Here is a 21,765-nt window from a genome sequence, read left to right on the forward strand (position 1 = left end):
GACAGCCGTCAATGTTTTTAATAAAATTATTAGAGAACTATGTAAATTTAAGTTATTTGTTATCTGTACAAATTTTTTAAACCGCTGAGGTTTTGGCGCTAGAGTCGCAATGGCAGAGAGGGTCGAAAAAGCATGCGCAAAAATAAAAACGTCAAAATCTTTAGATTTCAAGATGGCGGACGTTGTAGATGAAGTGATTATGGACTCCGATGAAAATGAAGATATTTTACCTAAAAGTACAGAAGAGTAAGTCAATATTATTGTGCATTATATTTTTATATATTAACCAAGTAGTTACATAACGTTTAAAGACTTTAATCCTTTAAAATTTGTGCGTGATCGATGAATATTCTAGAGTTCTGTAAGGAAGTCCGTTTCATTGTTTTGAATTTCAATATTAAAGCTCCCGTGGATTTATATTCGCTACGTAGGTATTACGACTAAAAATAATGTGGATCTACCCCGAGTTTTATTTAGTATTAAAAATAATATTTGTAGAAACTAAATATAAATAAAAGGTCAAATACCTACCTATGAGGAAAATAACAATGCCTTGATCAGCATCCAACGCATATAGTGGCTAAGTCAAGACAGGTTTGTGCAGGAGTTCTTACAATGAAAAAATTTTGCCTACAAAAGGAATCTTTTTGTTCTAGTTGTAATTGTATAATAAGTAATATGACATTTTAGATTTTGTTTGATATACTCATATACTTGATATAAACAAAAAATAAACCATAGTTATACTGTTGATGAACGTCTGTTAAATTAAGCAAACATTAACCTTAGTAAGAATTATGTAATTACAGAATTGCTGAATTGAAAAAAGAAAATGGCAATCAATTATACAAAATCAAACAATATCGATCAGCACTTCCTCTATATACCGAAGCTATTAACCTATGCCCAGACACAGCTGCGTATTACGGAAATCGAGCCGCTTGTTACATAATGCTAAATAGATATGAAGATGCTTTAGAAGACGCAAGGAGATGTGTTCAGCTGGATCCCAAATTCGTAAGGGGCTACATAAGAATGGCCAAATGCAGCCTAGCTCTCGGTGACCTCATGACGGCCGAATACGCAATAAAAAAAGTACAAGAACTACAACTGGAAGGGTCGGGCATATCAAGTGAATTGAAATCTCTGGAAAAGCTCAAGCTCTATGAAAACGATGCAACAAAGTCTTACGACAAAAAAGATTTCCGCAGAGTGGTGTACTGCATGGATAGATGTTTAGATGAGGCCCCCTTCTGTGCAAAATACAAATTGACCAAAGGGGAATGCCTTTCATTCCTCGGGAGATACCAAGAAGCCCAGGAAATCGCCAACAGCATCCTCCATCACAACAAGGGCAACGCTGATGCTATTTATGTCCGAGGCATGTGTCTGTTTTACGAGGACAACATTGACAGCGCCTTCCAACACTTCCAACAGGTGCTGAGACTGGCCCCCGACCACAAGAAAGCCATGGACGTCTACAAACGGGCGAAACTCCTGAAGAAAAAGAAAGAAGAGGGAAACGAAGCGTACAAGCTCTGCCGATTCCAAGAGGCTTGCAAGTTGTACTCGGAAGCGCTTGAAGTGGACCCACTCAACAAGAAAACTAACGCCAAATTATATTTCAACCGCGCTACCGCTCTTGCCAGACTAACCAAGACCAAAGAAGCGATCGCTGATTGTACTGCCGCTTTAAATCTCGACGATACTTACCTCAAAGCCCTCCTCAGAAGGGCAAAGTGCTACATGGATTTGGGGGATTACGAGGAGGCCGTTCGCGATTACGAGAAAGTGTGCAAGTTGGACAAGAGCAGGGAACACAAAAAGTTGCTTCAGGACGCCAAGTTTGCCTTGAAGAGGTCCAAACGTAAGGACTACTACAAAATCCTCGGTGTGGACAGGAACGCCGGCGATGAGGAGATTAAGAAGGCGTACAAAAAACGGGCGTTGATACACCATCCCGATAGGCACGCCAATGCTACGGAGAACGAGAAGAAGGAACAGGAAAAGAAGTTTAAAGAAGTCGGGGAAGCGTATGGGGTGCTCTCGGATCCAAAGAAGAAAGCTCGATACGACAGCGGGCAGGACATGGATGATTTCGATGGGGGAATGTCAGGTAAGACCTTTTTAAATTGGTTTGGAAGGTTTTGCGGCAGTTGTGACTGATTGAACGATTTCTGAGCTGTTGGTATGTCGTCGGTTTAGGCGTTTCGAGAGATGTTCTTCAGAAAAGACATTCTGAAATCGGAAAGTCAAGTCCTCTGGTCAGGAATTATATTTGCTGTGAATCATTCTTCGGATTTCAAACTTCAAATCTTCAATCTTCAGTAAAACTTAAATATTCATTGCATATTGTTAGCATCTTTGGTAAGCGTGGGCAGGAATATGAGTCACTTGAGAACGCTGTAACATAACTGTAAACGAATAGTCGCAAATATTTCGCCTACACAGTGTCGGTGCATTATTAATTACTTTATTATTTGTCCTTGTTCCGGACGTAACCGCCTAGTTATTTTATTTTATTTGTAAATATATATATTTTTTTATGTGTATTAAGGAGGTATATCGGGTTTACTCAAATGCACAGATGTACTTGAAATTTATATAGCGTCATATTTTTTTGAAATTTTTTTTGAATCTAGATTTTGAGATATTGTTGAAAGTTGTTCATTTTAACGTAGGTTTATATGGAGAAGATGGACGGTGCGGCTCTTTTTTTGCCCATAACTGAGTAAAAAATTTAGAAATTGTGAAACAAAGTTTTTCCATAGATAGTACCACAGTATTATCTTATTTTTGATGTAAAACTAATGTAAGTTTTGAACACAGTACAGCTGTATTAATGTGGCAACGTCGCAATCAGCTGACAGCAAGAAGGGAATACATTTGAAATACTTGATAAAAACAAAATTGATTTCAAACATATACATTTTCCCTAAATCCCATGTACATTGTTATCAACGATAAATTATCCACAATAGATTATTTTTTTTAATGTTTTTAAAAACTAAATTAATTAAAAAAGGCTAGGAAGCTGTGATATATTTATTGGAATAAAAAATACAGTTGATAAATCCTTTTAATATATTTAATCGTTTATAAAAACGTCGTAATCCGTACCCAGCAATATTTACGGTTACATAAAGTTTTCTTTACTTGATTAATATAATTAGTAATACTTGAGATAAAAGCATTTGTACGGAATAACAAAGGAACGTAAATATTTATCAGCAAACTTTATATCTAAAAAATTAGTTATAGTTGCAAAACTTTTGTAACATTACTAAAATAAAGATGAAAAACACGAACAGTGAGTAATAATGTAATTTCTATCACAGAACCTTCAAAATTGCATCCAACATTTTCTTTAACTTGGACAAGAGATGGGCGCGAGTGTCATTTCATTTCTTTAGAACTAAATTGACATAATTCTCGTTGTTTTACCAGTTCACATGATTTACGGATTTTAAATGAAGGATACAAATCTTCGCGAGGATAATTCGATATATTTGCTATATATAATAATTATATTGTACATAATTTACACACAATACATTTGTGAACGCGTACGCATCTTTACCCGAATTTGACGCGCAATATCTCCGATGTCCGAGGTCTGTAGGTTGGCAGTGTGTACAACTGCTAGTCAATTATTAGCGCTGCTGCCACATCGACATAGTCTTTATGTGTTCATTAAATATAATTTAAAACTACTTAAATATGATATTTTTATGTTGTTAATTTTCAATATGTATGCTATGTGCATATTGACTAGATTTCTTTGCTATATAGATAATGTTTATCGCAAATAATTTCAATAGAATTTAATTTTTTCAAATTGGCACTTCCCTCGGACCCCGATATACCTCCTTAAGTGATAAAATGTGACTGATCTTCTAAACCAGAAACCCAACTATATTTTCAAGGTTTTTTACGCGCTGATACCTAATCCGATATCAGAATTACTCCATCACGTCATGTTTTACGACATCTTTGAAAGTAGTACTCTTCCCCTTCAATATCCATTTTAAATCATTAGAATATCTGCTTTCTTGTCCTGGAAATCGTCCAAATTGACTAGTTTGGGGGAATATGTCGATATTCGAAAATTGAGTAGTGTCAGACAAATTACTCCACAAAGACGAGAAAAAATCAAATTACAAAACGCATGTCTGGGGAAAGGAAGAAATAAAACCATTTTTTTTCTTTGTATCCATTTTTTAACCACTCTGTTTACAATTTGGAGGGCTTACCACTATCTCACAACCGTTAATACTTTCTTCAGTCTCTTCATTATCTTCGTCGTTGACTTTTGAAATTTCAGGATCCTTAGGTTTTGCTTCAGATTTTTCTTTTTTAATTGTGCTTTCTTTTTTATCTTGTACCGTTTTACGGCACACTGGTTTGAATTTCATTTTTTCCTGTCTCGGTTCTTGTTCTTGTTCTTTTCTATTTTTTATTTTATTATATCCAAGTTTTCTAAAAGTCGGCACTTCGTTATATCTATATTCGATAAAGAGAATTTATTACCTTTCAACATATTCGTCTATGAACTGATTCTTTGAGGGCTTTCTATATGTCGCCATCCTCTGAATGGTCCTTCTCTTAATCTTACACTCGTCTCTGATAATTTGCTCTCTGATGTAGGTGTTCTTATCATATACTGCCTTCTCTTTGAACCACATCTTCATGTACTCGTTGGTCAAGAGGAAGTTGATGTTTTCTGTGGGTTCCTGAAGTTTTTATTCATAAAAGCTTGGGAATTACTTATTAAAATGTAGGACTTACATGTAGGTATAATGGTTTGAAAACCGGTTTTGTGGATGAAGAGGGTATGTTATCTGGTTTGCGGGTAGGGTGAGCGGGTGCCCATTTTAGTAGAGATTTGTACATTTTTATAAATTAGAATATTAAACTCCTGACATAACACTACATGACACGATTTTCAAATTCCGTTACCTTGGATATTGGGTATCAAAAAATAATAGACGGTTTCGTTAATAGTCCAACCAAATTACACTTGGAGAAAAAAAAATTGTTACCTGGACTTTTATAAGTGGAAATGGAAAAGGGGCTTATAATAAACGTAAAAAAATAAATGCGTGAGTAGGGGGTGACGGAGGGTTGATTTGGGTGTTGGAAAGTTGTGAAAAATTGTGTCATACAAAAGTTGTAGATCATGCAAAAATCTACAACTTTTGTAGAGGTCACTTTTTAAGATAACCTCAAAATTTCCGAGAAAAATGCGAAAAACAGGTTTTTTTCTTTTTTTTTCGTTTTTTATTTCTCATTTCCGCAAAAATAATTTAATTTTGATGAAACTTGGTGAAAGTTTACCTTTTTGTGTCTTAAATAACCACAAACTTTTTTTAGATAACAAAATCAAGAAGTTTCCGAGATATTCATTTTTTCCAGTCTGAAACACTTTTTCAAAGGAAAATTCTTAAAAAAATCATCTTACAGAGTTCTGCCGGTGACAGTTCAAAAACATGCTCAAAAATGCTAAAAAAAAATATAAATGACTTGCAACAATGAATTTTTCAGTAGGTAATTGTTGATAATTTGTTTAAATTAAAAAAAAAATCAAAAACACCATTCAGTTGTACGGAAAAAAATACAAACAAACCTGTGTCTCATTGATTGACCTAAAACTATTTTTATACAGTATTTCTATAAACATGCAAGTTAAATTACAAATGCCCAAATGAGCCTACTTTTAAATTAGAAATTTACCACCAACTGTTGGAGCAGCTACACAAAACTCCTATAAAGCATACTTTCAGCTTGTGACTTGGAAACAAAATAACTACAATGAAGTATATCTATGAATTCATGAAAATGTACAAAAAATAAGTACACTAATGGATCCTACGGAAAAAAAAAATTATTGTAATTATTCACTATTCGACTTAGATGATTACGGCAATACAGTACAAAAATAAAGTTTTGGGTCCAACAATGACGGTTCTTTTTGTATTTTTATTATATTTAAACAAATTATCAACAATTACTGAAAAATTTATTTTTCAAGTCATTTATTCTTTTTTGCATTTTTTTAGCATGTTTTTGAACTGTGATTACTGATTTTTTAATTTCACCAAAAAGGTATATGTAAAAACGAAAAAAGTGATCACCAGCAGAACTCTGTACGATGATTTTTCTAAGCAGAATTTTTCTTTGAAAAAAAAAGTGTATAAGACCGAAAAAAATGAATATCACGGAAACTTCTTCATTTTGTTATCTAAAAAAAATTGTGGTTATTTAAGACACAAAAAGGTACACTTTCACCAAGTTTCGTTAAAATTAAATTATTTTTGCGGAAATGAGAAATAAAAAACGAAAAATAAGAAAAAAAAACTTGCATTTTTCTCGGAAATTTTAAGGTTGTCTTAAAAAGTGAGCTCTACAAAAGTTGTAGACTTTTGCATGATCTACAACTTTTGTATTGGATACTTTTTTGTTTGAAGTCAACTTTCACCAGAAATCCCAGTGATACAATTTTTTCCAACTTTTCAATCCCCCAAATCAACCGTCCGCCACCCCTGCCAGTTTCACTTGTAACAATTTTCTTTTTTTTCCCTCTAAATGAGTTATTTCGATCAGTCTATAAATATATTTTTGTAATAAAATACAGGGTGTTTCCTAAGAATGGTCCATAACTTGAGGACACAATTTCTCATGGTATTTAAAGAAAAAAAGTTCCTATAAACGTGACTATAAACGATGACAGACGCTTAGATTCAGATGCGGGGTGTTGAAAATTTAAAAAAATATATTATTTGAAATAAATTTGGAACAGTCAATTTTAGGTTCTTAAAATTTGACAGATATTGTACGTTGGTAAAGAGCTGCATTTTTAGTATAAAGACGATTTTAATCTGTCGCCAGTGGCGCAGTTAGCCGTGAGTTAGTCGACATTTTTGTCATAAATGTAGAACGCTTCGATTTGTTAAAATTTTTATTATTTTCAGACTCTATGCATTTCGGGTCACATTTTCTTTAAATACCATAAGGAATTGTGTCCTAAAGTTACGGACCTTGCTTAGAAAACACTCTGTATATTACTTTACAAATTCAAATAAACTTTCTTTGCAGATATCGATCCCACGCAGGTGTTCCATTCCTTCTTCGGGGGAGGCCACGGACAAGAATTCTCGTATGGCGGCATGCCAGGAGGATTCACTTTCCAGTTTGGTTAAAATGTGCAACGACGGCTCCTTGTACATTCCACAGTTTAAGGTTTTTTCATTTTTCATCTTTATTTTTCTGTAGTATTTATTTAAGTTTTTAATGAATAAAAACTAACCCTAACACCTTCACTTCATGTTAACGATGAGTTTCGTCCGTTAGACGTATGTGATGTTTTTTTTTTCTAAGTATGTATTTAGAAATAAAGAGAGGTTATAACTGATATTATTTATGATGTTTAAACCACAGTTTCCATTTTTTTTGCCCTTTGCCTTTCGATTTTGGAATTAACCGCACAACTACTCCGTTGGGCAAAACCTTGTATATTGTTTATTAAAGTTGCAAATAAAAATTGGTTGAATTAGAACACATTTATTCTTTTTTTTCAATGTTTCCTAGCAGGTTCTTTGTATTATGGAAAACATAAACTCCAGTCGAATTTGGGTTTGAACATGAAAAAATTATTAGTAGACATTTTATTGACGATGAATGGTATGTATAGAATGATAATATCAAAAAAGTAATTCGAAGGAAGTGACGCTTTCGTTTCATTTGTTTTTTTTTTGCAACTAATTGTTTAATTATTAAACGTTAGTTTTAGAAGTTAATATCGCAGATATAGGTTCTAATTTATTGATCCAAAGAAACTTATCAAAAAAGAAGTTTCAAACAGTTGAAATTAAGTTGCCCTCTACAAATAACAAAGTAGGACGTGCGAAACAGCTTTATAAACAAATTGTCCCAAGGTCAGGCAAAAGCCGCTCGGGAATTTGCTCTTTTTGCATTAAATAAGCTTATTTTTATAGTAATTTAAAAAAAAGGAGGAATCGCCTACCTCTTAGTTCTAAAGATATCTTTTTATAATGTTAATTTTTAATTAATAAGACGTATTGGATTGGGATTTTAGAAGCAATTAAAGAAAGGGTTAAACATTTATTTTCAGATAGTTTTACACTGACGGTTTATGTAATAAACGTGCTAGCAGCAGTAAAAGTTAACGATAATGAATGACCTGCAAGTGGGAGAAAGAGCGCTGGGCCCGCGCATGCGCGAGTACGTCGCGCACGAGATTTTTGACTTTAACGTTTTATATTACGTGAACTATCAATGTAGAACTTTTTAGAAATAAAAGTTTAACCCTTTCTTTAATTGTCTCTAAAATCCCGGTCTGTACAGTTAATTAACAATTAACATTATATATGTATATACAGTGTGTCCACGGATTGAGTGCACATGGAATGTAAATAACAAAAATTTTTCGAGTTGAAATTTGAGTTTCTAGGCATTATATTTGCTTGGCCTCAAACTAGGAATTTGAAAAAATTTGTCCAATTAATTAATGTACAGGGTGTTTTACGATGAATTTTCAAAAATTGTCGAGAGTAAAAAAGTACCTTTGTTTTTAAAAATATCAAAAATATTTACTTAAGAAAATTGTTGAGAACTAAAAGTTATGTTGGATTGTCAATTTTCAATTTGATCGTCCAACTTTGTTTTTTTTTATTTTTTCACAACCACAAAGTACAAATTCCTAATTATTTATTAGAGAAAAAAACGTAATATAATAAACATACACAAATATTGTAATGGTTATTCAAATGTGCTGCCATGACACATTGTTCAACGTGCTTGGTAAATTCTGTGTAAGCGTTTTGGATTTTTTGAATTGGCATGGCATTAATTGTATCTCTTATTCTTCGTTTCAATTCAAATAAATTGTTATTCAACGGGGACCCATAGATTTTCTGCTTGAGATAGCCCCATAAATAAAAGTCCATTGGAGTTAAATCAGGACTTCTAGGAGGTCAAGGAGTTGGGACATTTCGCCCAGACAATCCACCGCCCAGGAAATTGACCATCTAGCCATTCTCGAATGATTTGTGTTGAATGCGCTGGGTGTCCATTTTATTGAAAGTAAAGAAAAAAAAAATAAAGTTGGCCGATCAAAATTGACAATTTGTCATAACTTTTAGTTCTCAATAACTTTTTTAACTAAATATTTTTTGTATTTTTAAAAACAAATGTACTTTAACTCTTGACAATTTTTGAAAATTCATCGTGAAAAAACCCTGTGCATTAATTAATTGGACTAATTTTTTCAACTTCTTAGTTTAAGGCCAAGCTTTTGCCTGACCCTGGAATAATTTGTTAATAACGCAGTTTGGGTAGTCCTACTTTTTTACTTATAAAGTGCTACTGAATCGGCGTTTGGCACACAGGTTGGTCTTTGGATTGACTTGGTCTTTTCCATAAATTTTATCACTTTATCACGTTTTGCAATAAAGCGCAATTTTCGAAAACTGATATTTCCGTGTTCCACCTTTATTTTACAATTAACAAATTAGTTAAAAATGGCTCTAGCGACCTTAAATTGAAGGTAATTTAATTGTCTATAACATAAAATGACTAATTTTCCAACAAGTAGAGAGTGACTGCAGAAAACCTGTGACTTTCGCCTGTTTTTTCACAATTTGCAGAGAAAAAAAATACATAAAAATATGTTTTTGGTCGCAAATTACTTGTCATAAAAAACTGAAATGAGCATAGCTTTTAGTATTTTGAAAGTTTTAAAAATCACCCCTACTTAGGAGTTGAAAAAATACCAAAAATGAATTTGAATATTACCAATTGATATAAAAACTATTAGCATGTGAATTATCTTAATATTTTTTTTTTTTTGGAATTTTTACAATTATTTCTGATATTCTCTATTTTTGGGGATGATTCCACCCCCTGAGAGCGCTTAAGGGTGGATTTTCTAATTCAACATGCTTATTTCAGTCATGAGAATAAATCTTTCTTTGCATCAATGCATGCAATTATTCGATAGAAAAATTCACACGCTAATAGTTTTTCTATTTATTGGTAATATTCAATTCTTCATTTTGGGGGTCATTTCAACCCCTCAATAGGGGCGATTTTTGAAAATTTTAAAAAAACTTATCTTAATTCTTTGAGACGAATAATTTGAGACCAAAAACATATTTTTATCTATTTTTAGTTCAAATTTAAGCCCACTTTCTCTTCTGCATTTATAAATGATCTTGTAATTATTCAAGTTGAATTATTTTGTCAATGATTTTTAAATCCTAAGCCAAAATTTTGTATGAATTTAAAAATTTACGTAGGATTTTGAAATTCTGCTAATCGACAGTTCTTATTTCGAATTGCGTATCGGAAAATCATGGGCGATGGACCTCCACTTTAAATTTCTTCTAAATTTTTGGAAGTAGATTAAACCAAATAAATTCTGTAGTAGTAGGCGTTAAAAATGCAGTTTGTACTTCATGATACCGACTTTCCAGTGTATGTAGTGTTTGTAGGTTGGAAGCAAGTGGACTTTATTCTACAAACTTACAAATTACAATTTTCAGACGTAATAGTGTTGTGATTTCATGAATGTTCCAAAGTACACAAGGAAATTTAATAACGTGGGGGTTGATGTGGACAAAATGGCTTGAAAAAAATTCTTTTTTTCGTTCCAATTAAACCAAGGACCCGGCCTTAAAAATAAACCCCAATTCCACGATATCGTAAAACCAGTTCAGTTTTCTCGATTCCAAAAATATTCTGGATCAAATCCAAACACCCTGTATATTACAGTAAGTTAAATATGGTTAAATAAATAAAGTAAGTATAGAGTATAGTATTTAATATTTATTTTTTAGCCATTCTGCCTGCATGTTATGGGGCACACCGCTATCTCGCAACAGCCTTTAATACAATCATTTTCCTCGCCGTCCTTGTTGGTCTTTGAACTACCATGATCCTTAGTTTTTGATTTAATTTTACCTTCAATTTGACTTGGGAGACATACCGGTTTGAATTTCATTTTCTTTTTCATCTGTTCTTGGTCCTTCCCTTTATTTTGTCCCATTTGTCTATAAAAACGGCGTACTTCTGCTACATCGTATTCAACATTCCTTAATAATTAATTACCTTTGAACCAAGTCGTCTATGAAATGATTTTTTGACGGTTTCCTGTATGTCATCATCCTTTGGATCATCCTTCTCTTAATCTTACGCTCTTTCTTGATGATCTGATCTCTGGCATAAGTATCCTTCTCATGCAATTGTTTCTCTTTAAACCACATCCTCATGTACTCATTGGACATTATGAAGTTCATATTTTCCGCTTCCTAAAGTCGTTAATCCTAGAAATATTTATTAAACGGGGGAAGTAACACTTACGTTCTCATATGAAGGCTTGAAGGCCGGTTTTGCATGCGATGAGACTATATTGTCCGGTTTGTGGATGGCTAGTGTAGGAGACCATTTTAGTATCGGTTTGTTCATGTTTATACGCAATTAAAATTAAAAATGTTTTAAATCCGTTGCCTTGGATATTACGTTCTATGTCATTCAACTTGCTTGGTAAAAATCAGGGTGAGAATATGAAGTTTAGACAGTAATCAAGTTATTGTTTAAGTTTTTTATGAAATATTTGGAAATCATAATTTTCCCAAAATTGCAAATCGTAAGCTTGCTACGATACCTGCTGTTATTTACAATTTTTTATAACCAGCGTTATTCTAGATCCCTTGCAATTTTCTCTTCAATTATTAAACATTAAACCAGGAAAAGAGTGACTACAAAAATCACCCGTTTTTTCACAATTCGCAGAGAACTAATGAAAATAGATAAAAATATGTTTTTGGTCACAAATGACTCGTCGTAAAAAATTAAGATGAGCATAGCTTTGTTTTTTGAAAATTTTCAAAAATCACCCCTACTTAGGGGTTGAAAAAATGTCAAATATGAAGAATTTGAGTATTACCAATTGATATAAAAACTATTAGCATGTGAATTATCTTCATATTTTTTTTTGTAATTTTTACAATTATTTCTGATATTCTCTATTTTTTCCAAATATTTTGAATTTTCACCACCAAGAACGGCGGTGACAACATTTGGCGATGTTTCTCATTGTATGTGCTGTCCTAATTTGGTTAACACAACTCTCCCGGTTTCGACATGTTTCCAGCCAAGAAAATTGAATAATTTCAAATATTTTGAATTTTCACCATCAAGAACAGCGGTGACAACATTTTTAACATTAAGGCAATGTTTCGCATTGTATTAGCTATGTCCTGTCCAAAGAGTGACCGCAAAAATAGCCCGTTTTTTCACAATTCGCAGAGAACTAAAGAAAATAGATAAAAATATGTTTTTGGTCTCAAATTACTCGTCGTAAAAATTAAGATGAGCATAGCTTTTAGTTTTTTGAAAATTTTCAAAAATCATCCCTATTTAGGTGTTGAAAAGACGACCAAAATGAAGAATTGAATATTACCAATAAATATAAAAACTATTAGCATGTGAATTTTTCTATTGAATGATCATTGATACAAAGAAAGATTTATTCTCACGACTGAAATAAGCATGTTGAATTAGAAAATCCACCCTTAAGCGCGCTCAGGGGGTGGAATTATCCGCAAAAATAGAGAATATCAGAAATAATAAATTGTAAAAATTCCAAAAAAAATATATTAAGATAATTCACATGCTAATAGTTTTTACATCAAATGGTAATATTCAAATTCTTCATTTTTGGCATTTTTTCAAAAGTAGGGATGATTTTTAAAATTTTCAAAATACTAAAAGCTATGCTCATTTCAGTTTTTTACAAGTAATTTGCGACCAAAAACATATTTTTATGTATTTTTTTTAATTCTCTGCGAATTGTGAAAAAACGGGCGAAAACCACAGGTTTTGCCTTTTTTTAATAGGACACAGAGCAAGGGTAGATTCCTTACATTAAAATAGCGTGATATAGCTAAACTTACCTTAGACCATTTCTGAATAATAAAAAAGTTACTTACAGTATGTTAGTCAAAATTTTTATCAAAATTCTTAAAATTTTTAAAAACTCCAAAGAATTACTTTGAAAATTTGGATTCGGGGGTTTCTGGGTTCAGGGAAACGAATCTGTGCTGTAGACGCTAGAGGTGGCTACAAAATGTACTCTTGGTTGATAAAAATGGGTCATTACTTTTTTCTCAGTGTGTGTACAATAATTTTAAAAATTGAAAAATATTATTCTCTTATCTATTTTACACAAATCTCTGTGTCCCATTAATTTCGGGACACCCTGTATACATGTATACCTGGTGTTTCAGAGTTGAAGATACAAAAACCTAGGGGAGGTTCCACTCAGCGAAATATGTAAAATAGTTCATATGAACATGGGTCTGCAAGTGCTTCGGTTCCGAGATGGTAAATTTTTTTAAAAAATTGAGTTTTTATAAAAAAACACTTTAGCCGGTTTGAATGAAATTTTTACGGTTTATTAAAACAATTATCATACATCAACTGGACCAATTAGATTTGATCCAGATTTTTCAGGGGAGTACCCAGCCAGCAAGTCTTTCTTTTTTTTTGTAAAAAAGAATAAATAAAGTAAAAGCGAAGCGAGACACTAAGAGTCAAAAGACACAAATGTACTATTTTTAGCGGTTTATCTGAGTATTATATAAAAACCGCGAAAAAACTACAAGGTGATATTCTTTTCTACAAAAAAAAAAAAAAAATGACTTGCTGAAAATTCTGGATCAAATCTAATTGGTCCAGTTGATGTATGATAATTGTTTTCATAAACCGTAAAAATTTTATTCAAATCGGCTAAAGCGTTTTTTTTAAATTCAATTTTAAAAAAAATTAACACCCTGTATCTTGAAAACGAAGCACTTGCGGACCCGTGTTCATAATAACTTTTTTCTTATTTTGCTGAGCGGAATCTTACCTAGGCTTTTGTCACTTCAACTCTGAAACACCCGGTATTTATTTTTTTCTGAATTAATGTCAAAAAAGAGCAATTTATCCTTTTACATGGAAAGTTTACTAGGTTAATCGGAAAAATTTTCTTAAAAATACTTCAGAATAAATGTAAATATTTCAAAATAAAACAAAATACATCAAGAGTTTCAAAATTCTCAAATAAGTTTTCGAATTTTTTGAAAAGTACCAAATCTTCTATAAAATATATATCGAAATGCATCAAAAAGGCCCTCAGAAAGCGTCAAAATAAATCGGACTGCATAAAAATACTTCAAATTTGCCGTGAAATTCAGTAAAGTAGAATCACATTCAAAATACGTCAATAAACAACAAAAATACATCAAAAGTAACATTACAAATACGAACCTTCATAAATGTTTACAAGTCACTGCTAAGCTTAGGCAACCAACATTGCAGGGCTGGTACTGGTAATGAAAAATCCCCAAATTTTGGGAGTCGCCATTAATGACCCGTTTACAATGAACAATGACAAACTGTCGCGCCTACACTCGAGATAATGCAATCGCTGATTTGTTGAATATTTTTTATTAAAAATTGTTGTGTATTATAAATTGGTGCAAGTTGAAATTTAGGAAAGTAGTTAAATTTTTAATAAAAAAAATGTGTGGAGTACATGGAGTATATAAAATCTTTCATCAATGTTCCATATACCAAGTAAAAATTGAAATATGCAGGAAATGAAACGGCTTTCATGCTAAATTCATTTATTTCAGTGGAATGTGCAAATAATATTCATTAGACATAATAATACAGTGGTTCCACAAGCTTATATCTCAAGCCGTACACAAAATTGAAACTAAAAAATATTTTACTAGATTATAAAATATTAATAGTTTGAGTAAATATATAAAACAATAACAATAAATTATCACAATGTATAAATAGATTTAAGTGCATAGACTTAAACAGATGCATTATACTTTCCTCACACAATGAAAAACAGGCTGCCNAATTCCAATAAAAATATATTAAGATAATTCACATGCTAATAGTTTTTATATCAATTGGCAATATTCAAATTCTTCATTTTTGGCATTTTTTCAACCCCTAAGTAGGGATGATATTTAAAATTTTCAAAATACTAAAAGCTATGCTCATTTCAGTTTTTTACGACAAGTAAATTGCGACCAAAAACATATTTTTATGTATTTTTTTTTATTCTCTGCGAATTGTGAAAAAAGGGCAAAAATCACAGGTTTTTTGCAGTCATTCTTTCTCATGTAAAAGTATAAATTGCCTTTTTTGACATTAATCCAGAAAAAAATAAACAATATGCTATATACAAGGTGTCCCGAAATTAATAGGGCACAGAGCAAGGGTAGATTCCTTACATTAAAATAGTGCGATATTGCTGAATTTACCTTAGTCCATTTGTGAATAAAAAGTTACTTACAGTGTGTTAAAGTCAAAATTTTGATCGAAATTCTTAAAACTTAAAAACTTTCCAAAGAATTACTTTGAAAATTTAGATTCGGGGGTTTCTGGGTCCAGGAAAACGAATCCGGACTTAACTGTGCTGTAGACACTAGAGGTGGCTACAAAATGTACTCTTGGTTGATAAAAATTGGTCATAACTTTTTTTTCAGTGTGTGTACGAAAGTTTTAATAGAAAAATATTCTCATCTATTTTACACATATCTCTGTGTCCCATTAATTTCGGGACACTCTGTATATATGTATACTGGGTATTTCAGAGTTGAAGTGACAAAAGCCTAGGGGAGGTTCCGCTCAGCAAAATATGTAAAAAAGTTCATATGAACGTGGGTTCACAAGTGCTTTGTTTCTGAAATACAGGGTGTTAATTTTTATTTTTTGAATCGAGGTTTTTAAAAAAACACTAGCCAATTTGATTGAAATTTTTATGGTTTATTAAAAGAATTATCATACATCAACTGGACCAATTAGATTTGATCCAGAATTTTCAGGGGCATACCCTGCGAGCAAGTGGTTTTTTTTTTTGTAGAAGGGAATAAATAAAATAAAAACGAAGCGAGACACTAAAAGGAGTCAAGAGACACAAATGTACTATTTTTAGTGGCTTATCTGAATATTACATAAAAACCGTAAAAAAACTACTGGGTGATATTCTTTTCTACAAAAAAAAAAAGATTTGCTCGCTGAAAGTTTTGGATCAAATCTAATTGGTGCAGTTGATGTATGAAAATTGTTTTAATAAACCGTAAAAATTTCATTCATATGGACTAGTTTTTTTTTAAATTCAATTTAAAAAAAAAATTAACACCCTGTATCTCGGAAACAAAGCACTTCAGACCCATGTTCATATGAACTCTGTTACATATTTTGCTGAGCGGAATATCCCCTAGGCTTTCGTCACATCAACTCTGAAACACCCGGTATTTATTTTTTTTCGAATTAATGTCAAAAAAGAGCAATTTATCCCTTTACATGAAAAAATTATCTGATTAATCTGAAAAATTATCTTAAAAATGCTTCAGAATAAAAGTAAATACTTCAAAATAAAACAAAATACCTACATCAAGAGTTTCAAAATTCTCAAATAAGTTTTCGAATTTTTTGAAAAGTACCAAATCTTCTATAAAATATATATCGAAATGCATCAAAAAGGCCCTCAGAAAGCGTCAAAATAAATCGGACTGCATAAAAATACTTCAAATTTGCCGTGAAATTCAGTAAAGTAGAATCACATTCAAAATACGTCAATAAACAACAAAAATACATCAAAAGTAACATTACAAATACGAACCTTCATAAATGTTTACAAGTCACTGCTAAGCTTAGGCAACCAACATTGCAGGGCTGGTACTGGTAATGAAAAATCCCCAAATTTTGGGAGTCGCCATTAATGACCCGTTTACAATGAACAATGACAAACTGTCGCGCCTACACTCGAGATAATGCAATCGCTGATTTGTTGAATATTTTTTATTAAAAATTGTTGTGTATTATAAATTGGTGCAAGTTGAAATTTAGGAAAGTAGTTAAATTTTTAATAAAAAAAATGTGTGGAGTACATGGAGTATATAAAATCTTTCATCAATGTTCCATATACCAAGTAAAAATTGAAATATGCAGGAAATGAAACGGCTTTCATGCTAAATTCATTTATTTCAGTGGAATGTGCAAATAATATTCATTAGACATAATAATACAGTGGTTCCACAAGCTTATATCTCAAGCCGTACACAAAATTAAAACTAAAAAATATTTTACTAGATTATAAAATATTAATAGTTTGAGTAAATATATAAAACAATAACAATAAATTATCACAATGTATAAATAGATTTAAGTGCATAGACTTAAACAGATGCATTATACTTTCCTCACAAAATGAAAAACAGGCTGCCAACGCAAACAAAAAAGCAACCCAAAGGGTAGACGAACCAATTTGCCTTAGTTAATTACATGTTCCAACATTGCATGTGCATAAAGTCCGTTTGGCAGATAATAATAATCCTGCGCAAAACTAAATAGACGCAGAGCTAGCCATTTTTACTTACAGCATTTCAACAAGCTTTAATTTTGCAGAAAAATAAGCGTGTCTTGTTCACGAACGAATTTAGGTTTTGTGTATGCAGATCAACGTGTAAAGGTTCTTCGTGGCTGTATCAGCGGTATTCTCACTGCAACTTTCGTCAAATTACGTTAGTAATAACCTTGACGGCTGGAACAGAGCTCTTCTCTTTACGCGGAGGTTCTTCAAAAGGTTGGGCAGCACCTCTCTGCGAAACATAACGCTCGCTGAAATACCGTAAGCAAAAACAATGCCAGTCTAAAAGAAAAGCGACCGGTTACACATTAATGCAAGCAAAATGTAAAACCGACAACGGTTGAACACAAACACTCTTCATCCAACTCCTTCCGGTTATTCCTCGACAATCGGAGACCTCCGAGACATTCTCGTCACGGTACCGACGATACAAACCTACCCGTTACAAATACTTAAAACTATTCTAATGTTGAAAAGCCTAAATATTTAGTCTTATTGCCACACAGCGACAACTAAGCACACCACAGACCTTAAGTACCGCAGCGCCGTCCTTGAACGTCGCCTCCAGATCTACGTTCCCTTAAAGACGCAAGTACACCAATAATAAGCAACTTAAATCGTACTTATATATCATAACCGCGCTGCCTACGGTGTAGGGGGTGGTCCAAAAAACGATTTAACCTTCATCAAATAAATCAAAACTTGTTGCTTTTTTTGTGACCACCCTGTAAATATTTGGCGAGGGGCATTAACGGTAGAATTTAACTTCGGTCTCAACGCAATCCTTGAGCAAATCGTCGAACTCGGAAAGGTCCTCTCCGACGTTCCCTATCACGGTCTCCAATTCCTCGACGCACTCCGCCTCCATGTTCCTCAGCAACTCCTGCACCTGATTGCCCTTCTTGATCGCCTCGGAATGGAGGGAGTACAAAGTGTGAGGCTCCTAAGCGATACAAGGAATTATAATTACAAGATGTGGATTTGAAAACGGTAATTTTACCCACCTCAGGCGTTGGGCTCTGGGTGTGTTTGGAGATAGTCGCGTTTTTGGTGAAAACGAAAGGCTTGAAAACGGACTTGGATGGATCCGGGGTGGCGGTGAACCAGTGAACGCTTGGCCGAGAGGCGGAAAGTACCGAAACCTAAAATCAAAATAACAAAAAGAGTGTAACTACCCCTGCGTCACTTTTACGACACTGGACATGATCGGAAAATTTCAAGGCACGCCCCTGCCGCCGTTAATTATTACGGTAATTCCGATAATAGGAACTTTATTGGCTTATTCTTTTCTTGGAAGTCTATTTAAAAAAATATCGTACGGACTGTACAGTTACTCGTGCTAATTAGATTTCCTAACCTGACTGCCCTGGGTAGGGAACGGGGCCTCGCAGCTCCTGCAGATCTCCGACTGGGTGTCGCGAAGAATACCGAACATATCGGTCTCCTTGAAGTTATTCGAGGCTGTGAATTTGGCCAACAGCTGTTCGCCGGCGGTGTATCTGGCATCTCCAGGTTTCTTTTCACCGCTAAACGCTTCGCAAAAGTTAAACTCTCCCTTAAATAAAGAATACAAGTCGTATACGGCAATTGGGGTATTTATATATTCACCTGTCCGTCCCACAGGCCTTTGGATTTAGCATAGTCTTCCAACCCGTCAGATTTCTTGTCTATTTTGGTCGTAATCGTCAATACATTTGAAATATTTCTATAACCACCTTAAATAAATTATTGCACTCAATATACGGTTTTATAAATCACACAAGAGTGAATAAATTGGGGAGTTCTTTGCAAAAACTCCATAAACACTTAATAACATTGCTGAGCAAAAATATCTACTACTGATGACTTTTTTTTGAAGCCCTAACATCGCAAGGCATATTTGGCACCGAAAGTTATTCTGATATTCCATGATGAACACTGATCTGTCGCTTGTGACAGTTTAATTACCTTTTGGATATATTTCAGCCATCATTCATTAAAAAAAGCAGAATTAAGACAAAAAAATTCTTGTTATTTTAACACATATTTGCAAAAACACAAAAGTCCCTAAATAAACCAATTACCACAAACAATTGTTCTCATTTGCTCCAAAATGGCAGTTTGACAAATGTCAGTTCCTGCTATTTAACAACAAAAAAAACAATTAAAATTTTTTGCTGTACTATTTTAAATCAAAATACTGGGTTATTACGCAATAAAATATTGAAAATGTAAATTAAATAAAAATGTATTGAAAATTCAAACTTCAGTATATTTCAAGGTTAGCAATAGGGAGATTGCCCAAAATTGACAGTTGATTGTGGTACTTTATCAATATTTAGGGACTTTCAATAATAAAGTCCCTAGGTTGACCAAGTACCGCAAATAACGTTCTTGTTTGCTCCAAAATGTTGGTTGACATAAAGTTACATTTAGTTTAAATACAGAAATTTTTAGGTATTGCATAACGAACTGTTCAAAATATAAGAAAATTAAACAATTGCATAAAAATGTATTGAAAATTCACTTAGATCTCAAGGTTGACAATAAGGATTTTCCCCCAAAATAGGGACTAAAAAATACTAAATTCCCTAGATTAACAAAGTATCAATTTGCGTTATTTATATCAAAACATTATTGTAATATTATAGATAGAAGTATTGAGGTATTGCATAACAATCAACTGTTAAAAATATGTGAAAATTAATTAGTGTTAAAAATTTTGACATACTTCAAGGTTAGCAATAGGGACTTTGTCCCAAAATGTTGGGTACTTTATCAATACCTAGGGACTTTAAAAAATAGCATTAGTCAGTGACATCTAGTATTTTTTCAGAAAACCGACTCTTATACGATGAAAATTAGTAAGAAATATATTCATTGGAAAAATCTGCATGGTTGAAAACAACGGTTATTTCTTGTTAATGTTATTTAGTTATTAAACTGTTTATCAATCGACATTATTTGAATTAAATGAAATTGAACTTACTGGTGACCTGAATAGCTGCCCAATGTTTCCCGGACGTTTCCAGCACCCAAGCAGTGGTAGGATCAGCGATTAGAAATGAATTATGATAAGCAAACCCGGAATCGTTTTTAGAACAAGGACCACCCTGACCGTACTTTTCTAATAATCGAGTTATCACTTCTAAACCCTCAGTGGCACTTGAGCTTCTCTCCAAGCCCAACCTAGGACGGATTGTTAGTCATGTTAGGCGTGAACATAAACGATATTAACGTTACTGTTACCTTACTAAATCCATTCCGAGAAGTCTCTTCACATGTGGGTCATGGTCCCCGTCGTTATCGTTTGTCCACACCGCTTCATTTCCAATTGCAACGCCGCATTCGTTCGCTCCCATTTCGGCGCCCCACATCCAGTTAGGTTTACTCAGAATGACAGCCTTGGTTGCGCCTGCCGATTCTACTTCGATATAAGTACACTGAAACATATTTCAGTGTTAATAAGTTTCTAAACCATATGCACATTTAAAAACAAACATTTCAGGTCATTACTACCTTTACAGGATCTGCAGATTCACTTGAAGGAATGTAAACTACTTCTTGTATTTCTCCTTGGGGCCTGTCAGAGTTCTTTCCAAAGACAACACCGTGTTTTGTAAGGGGTGGTAGAACCACAAAAGTATCACAAGACTTTGGGAGCTCCATCTAAAATTAATCAATAGTGTTTCAATTACAGAATACTTAAGGGATTTGGTACTGATGATGTATTAAATATATTGGAAATGTCAGAATAATGCAGTAAAAGACTGCGGATCAGCTTTGCTGTAAACCATACCGATTTTAAAAATTGCGTTATTTGTTAATCCTATTATAGAATTGGCGGAAGGAAGTTTTTTACTTACGCTGCCAATAAGTTACAAAAATTAATAATACAGGGTCACGATTAATAATACAGCTGGATTCCCGATCAACTTGACTGATTCATTCGCCAGTTGTCAAATTTAACGTTACTGACATTTACTACCGTACACAACTATCACCGACATACTCTGATAGTAATATTTAACTTCCTTAAATGATTTATTACGTACGGCGTATGTGGTGTATTGCTTCAGCGTGGAATTCGTAATGACGTGTATGACAGTTATTATTTATAAAAAATTGGGCCGCTTTCTAAATACCTAATGAAATACCTAATGCTCTAATATTTGTTAAACATATTAGACATGAGTAATTAGGAAGCTTGAATTGAATTAGATGTTCAGTACCTATTTACTATTTCTTTATATCTAGCTAGTTGCAGATGTACAGATGTTTGATGGCTACCTATAATCAGATTAACTTTTACTCTGGGTTTTTGGGTC

At 33.1% G+C, this 21,765-nt stretch overlaps 3 protein-coding genes across 3 annotated transcripts; 1 reads left to right on the top strand and 2 right to left on the bottom strand.

The window, feature by feature from the left end:
• Positions 1–151: 151 nt before the first annotated feature.
• Positions 152–7,559, top strand: LOC108913805 (dnaJ homolog subfamily C member 7). Its single transcript, XM_018719430.1, has 3 exons — positions 152–246; positions 810–2,116; positions 7,096–7,559. Exons 1-3 carry the CDS (start codon positions 173–175, stop codon positions 7,197–7,199), a joined length of 1,485 nt encoding a protein of 494 aa, XP_018574946.1. The 5' UTR covers positions 152–172; the 3' UTR covers positions 7,200–7,559.
• A 3,496-nt stretch (positions 7,560–11,055) lies between these two features.
• LOC108913800 lies at positions 11,056–11,747 on the bottom strand. The gene is made up of 2 exons (XM_018719424.2): positions 11,380–11,747; positions 11,056–11,327 (listed from the first exon to the last, which is right to left on the bottom strand). The coding sequence occupies exons 1-2, from the start codon at positions 11,482–11,484 to the stop codon at positions 11,124–11,126; spliced, it is 309 nt and encodes a 102-aa protein (XP_018574940.1). The 5' UTR covers positions 11,485–11,747; the 3' UTR covers positions 11,056–11,123.
• A 5,306-nt stretch (positions 11,748–17,053) lies between these two features.
• On the bottom strand, positions 17,054–21,422 carry LOC108913796 (secernin-3). Its single transcript, XM_018719421.2, has 8 exons — positions 21,304–21,422; positions 20,957–21,106; positions 20,687–20,880; positions 20,427–20,626; positions 19,067–19,173; positions 18,816–19,013; positions 18,463–18,600; positions 17,054–18,401 (listed from the first exon to the last, which is right to left on the bottom strand). Exons 2-8 carry the CDS (start codon positions 21,104–21,106, stop codon positions 18,207–18,209), a joined length of 1,182 nt encoding a protein of 393 aa, XP_018574937.1. The 5' UTR covers positions 21,304–21,422; the 3' UTR covers positions 17,054–18,206.
• Between the last annotated feature and the right edge of the window lie 343 nt (positions 21,423–21,765).

Source organism: Anoplophora glabripennis, unplaced genomic scaffold, assembly GCF_000390285.2.
Source record: "Anoplophora glabripennis isolate ALB-LARVAE unplaced genomic scaffold, Agla_2.0 scaffold80, whole genome shotgun sequence".
Classification (NCBI taxonomy): Eukaryota; Metazoa; Arthropoda; class Insecta; order Coleoptera; family Cerambycidae; genus Anoplophora; species Anoplophora glabripennis.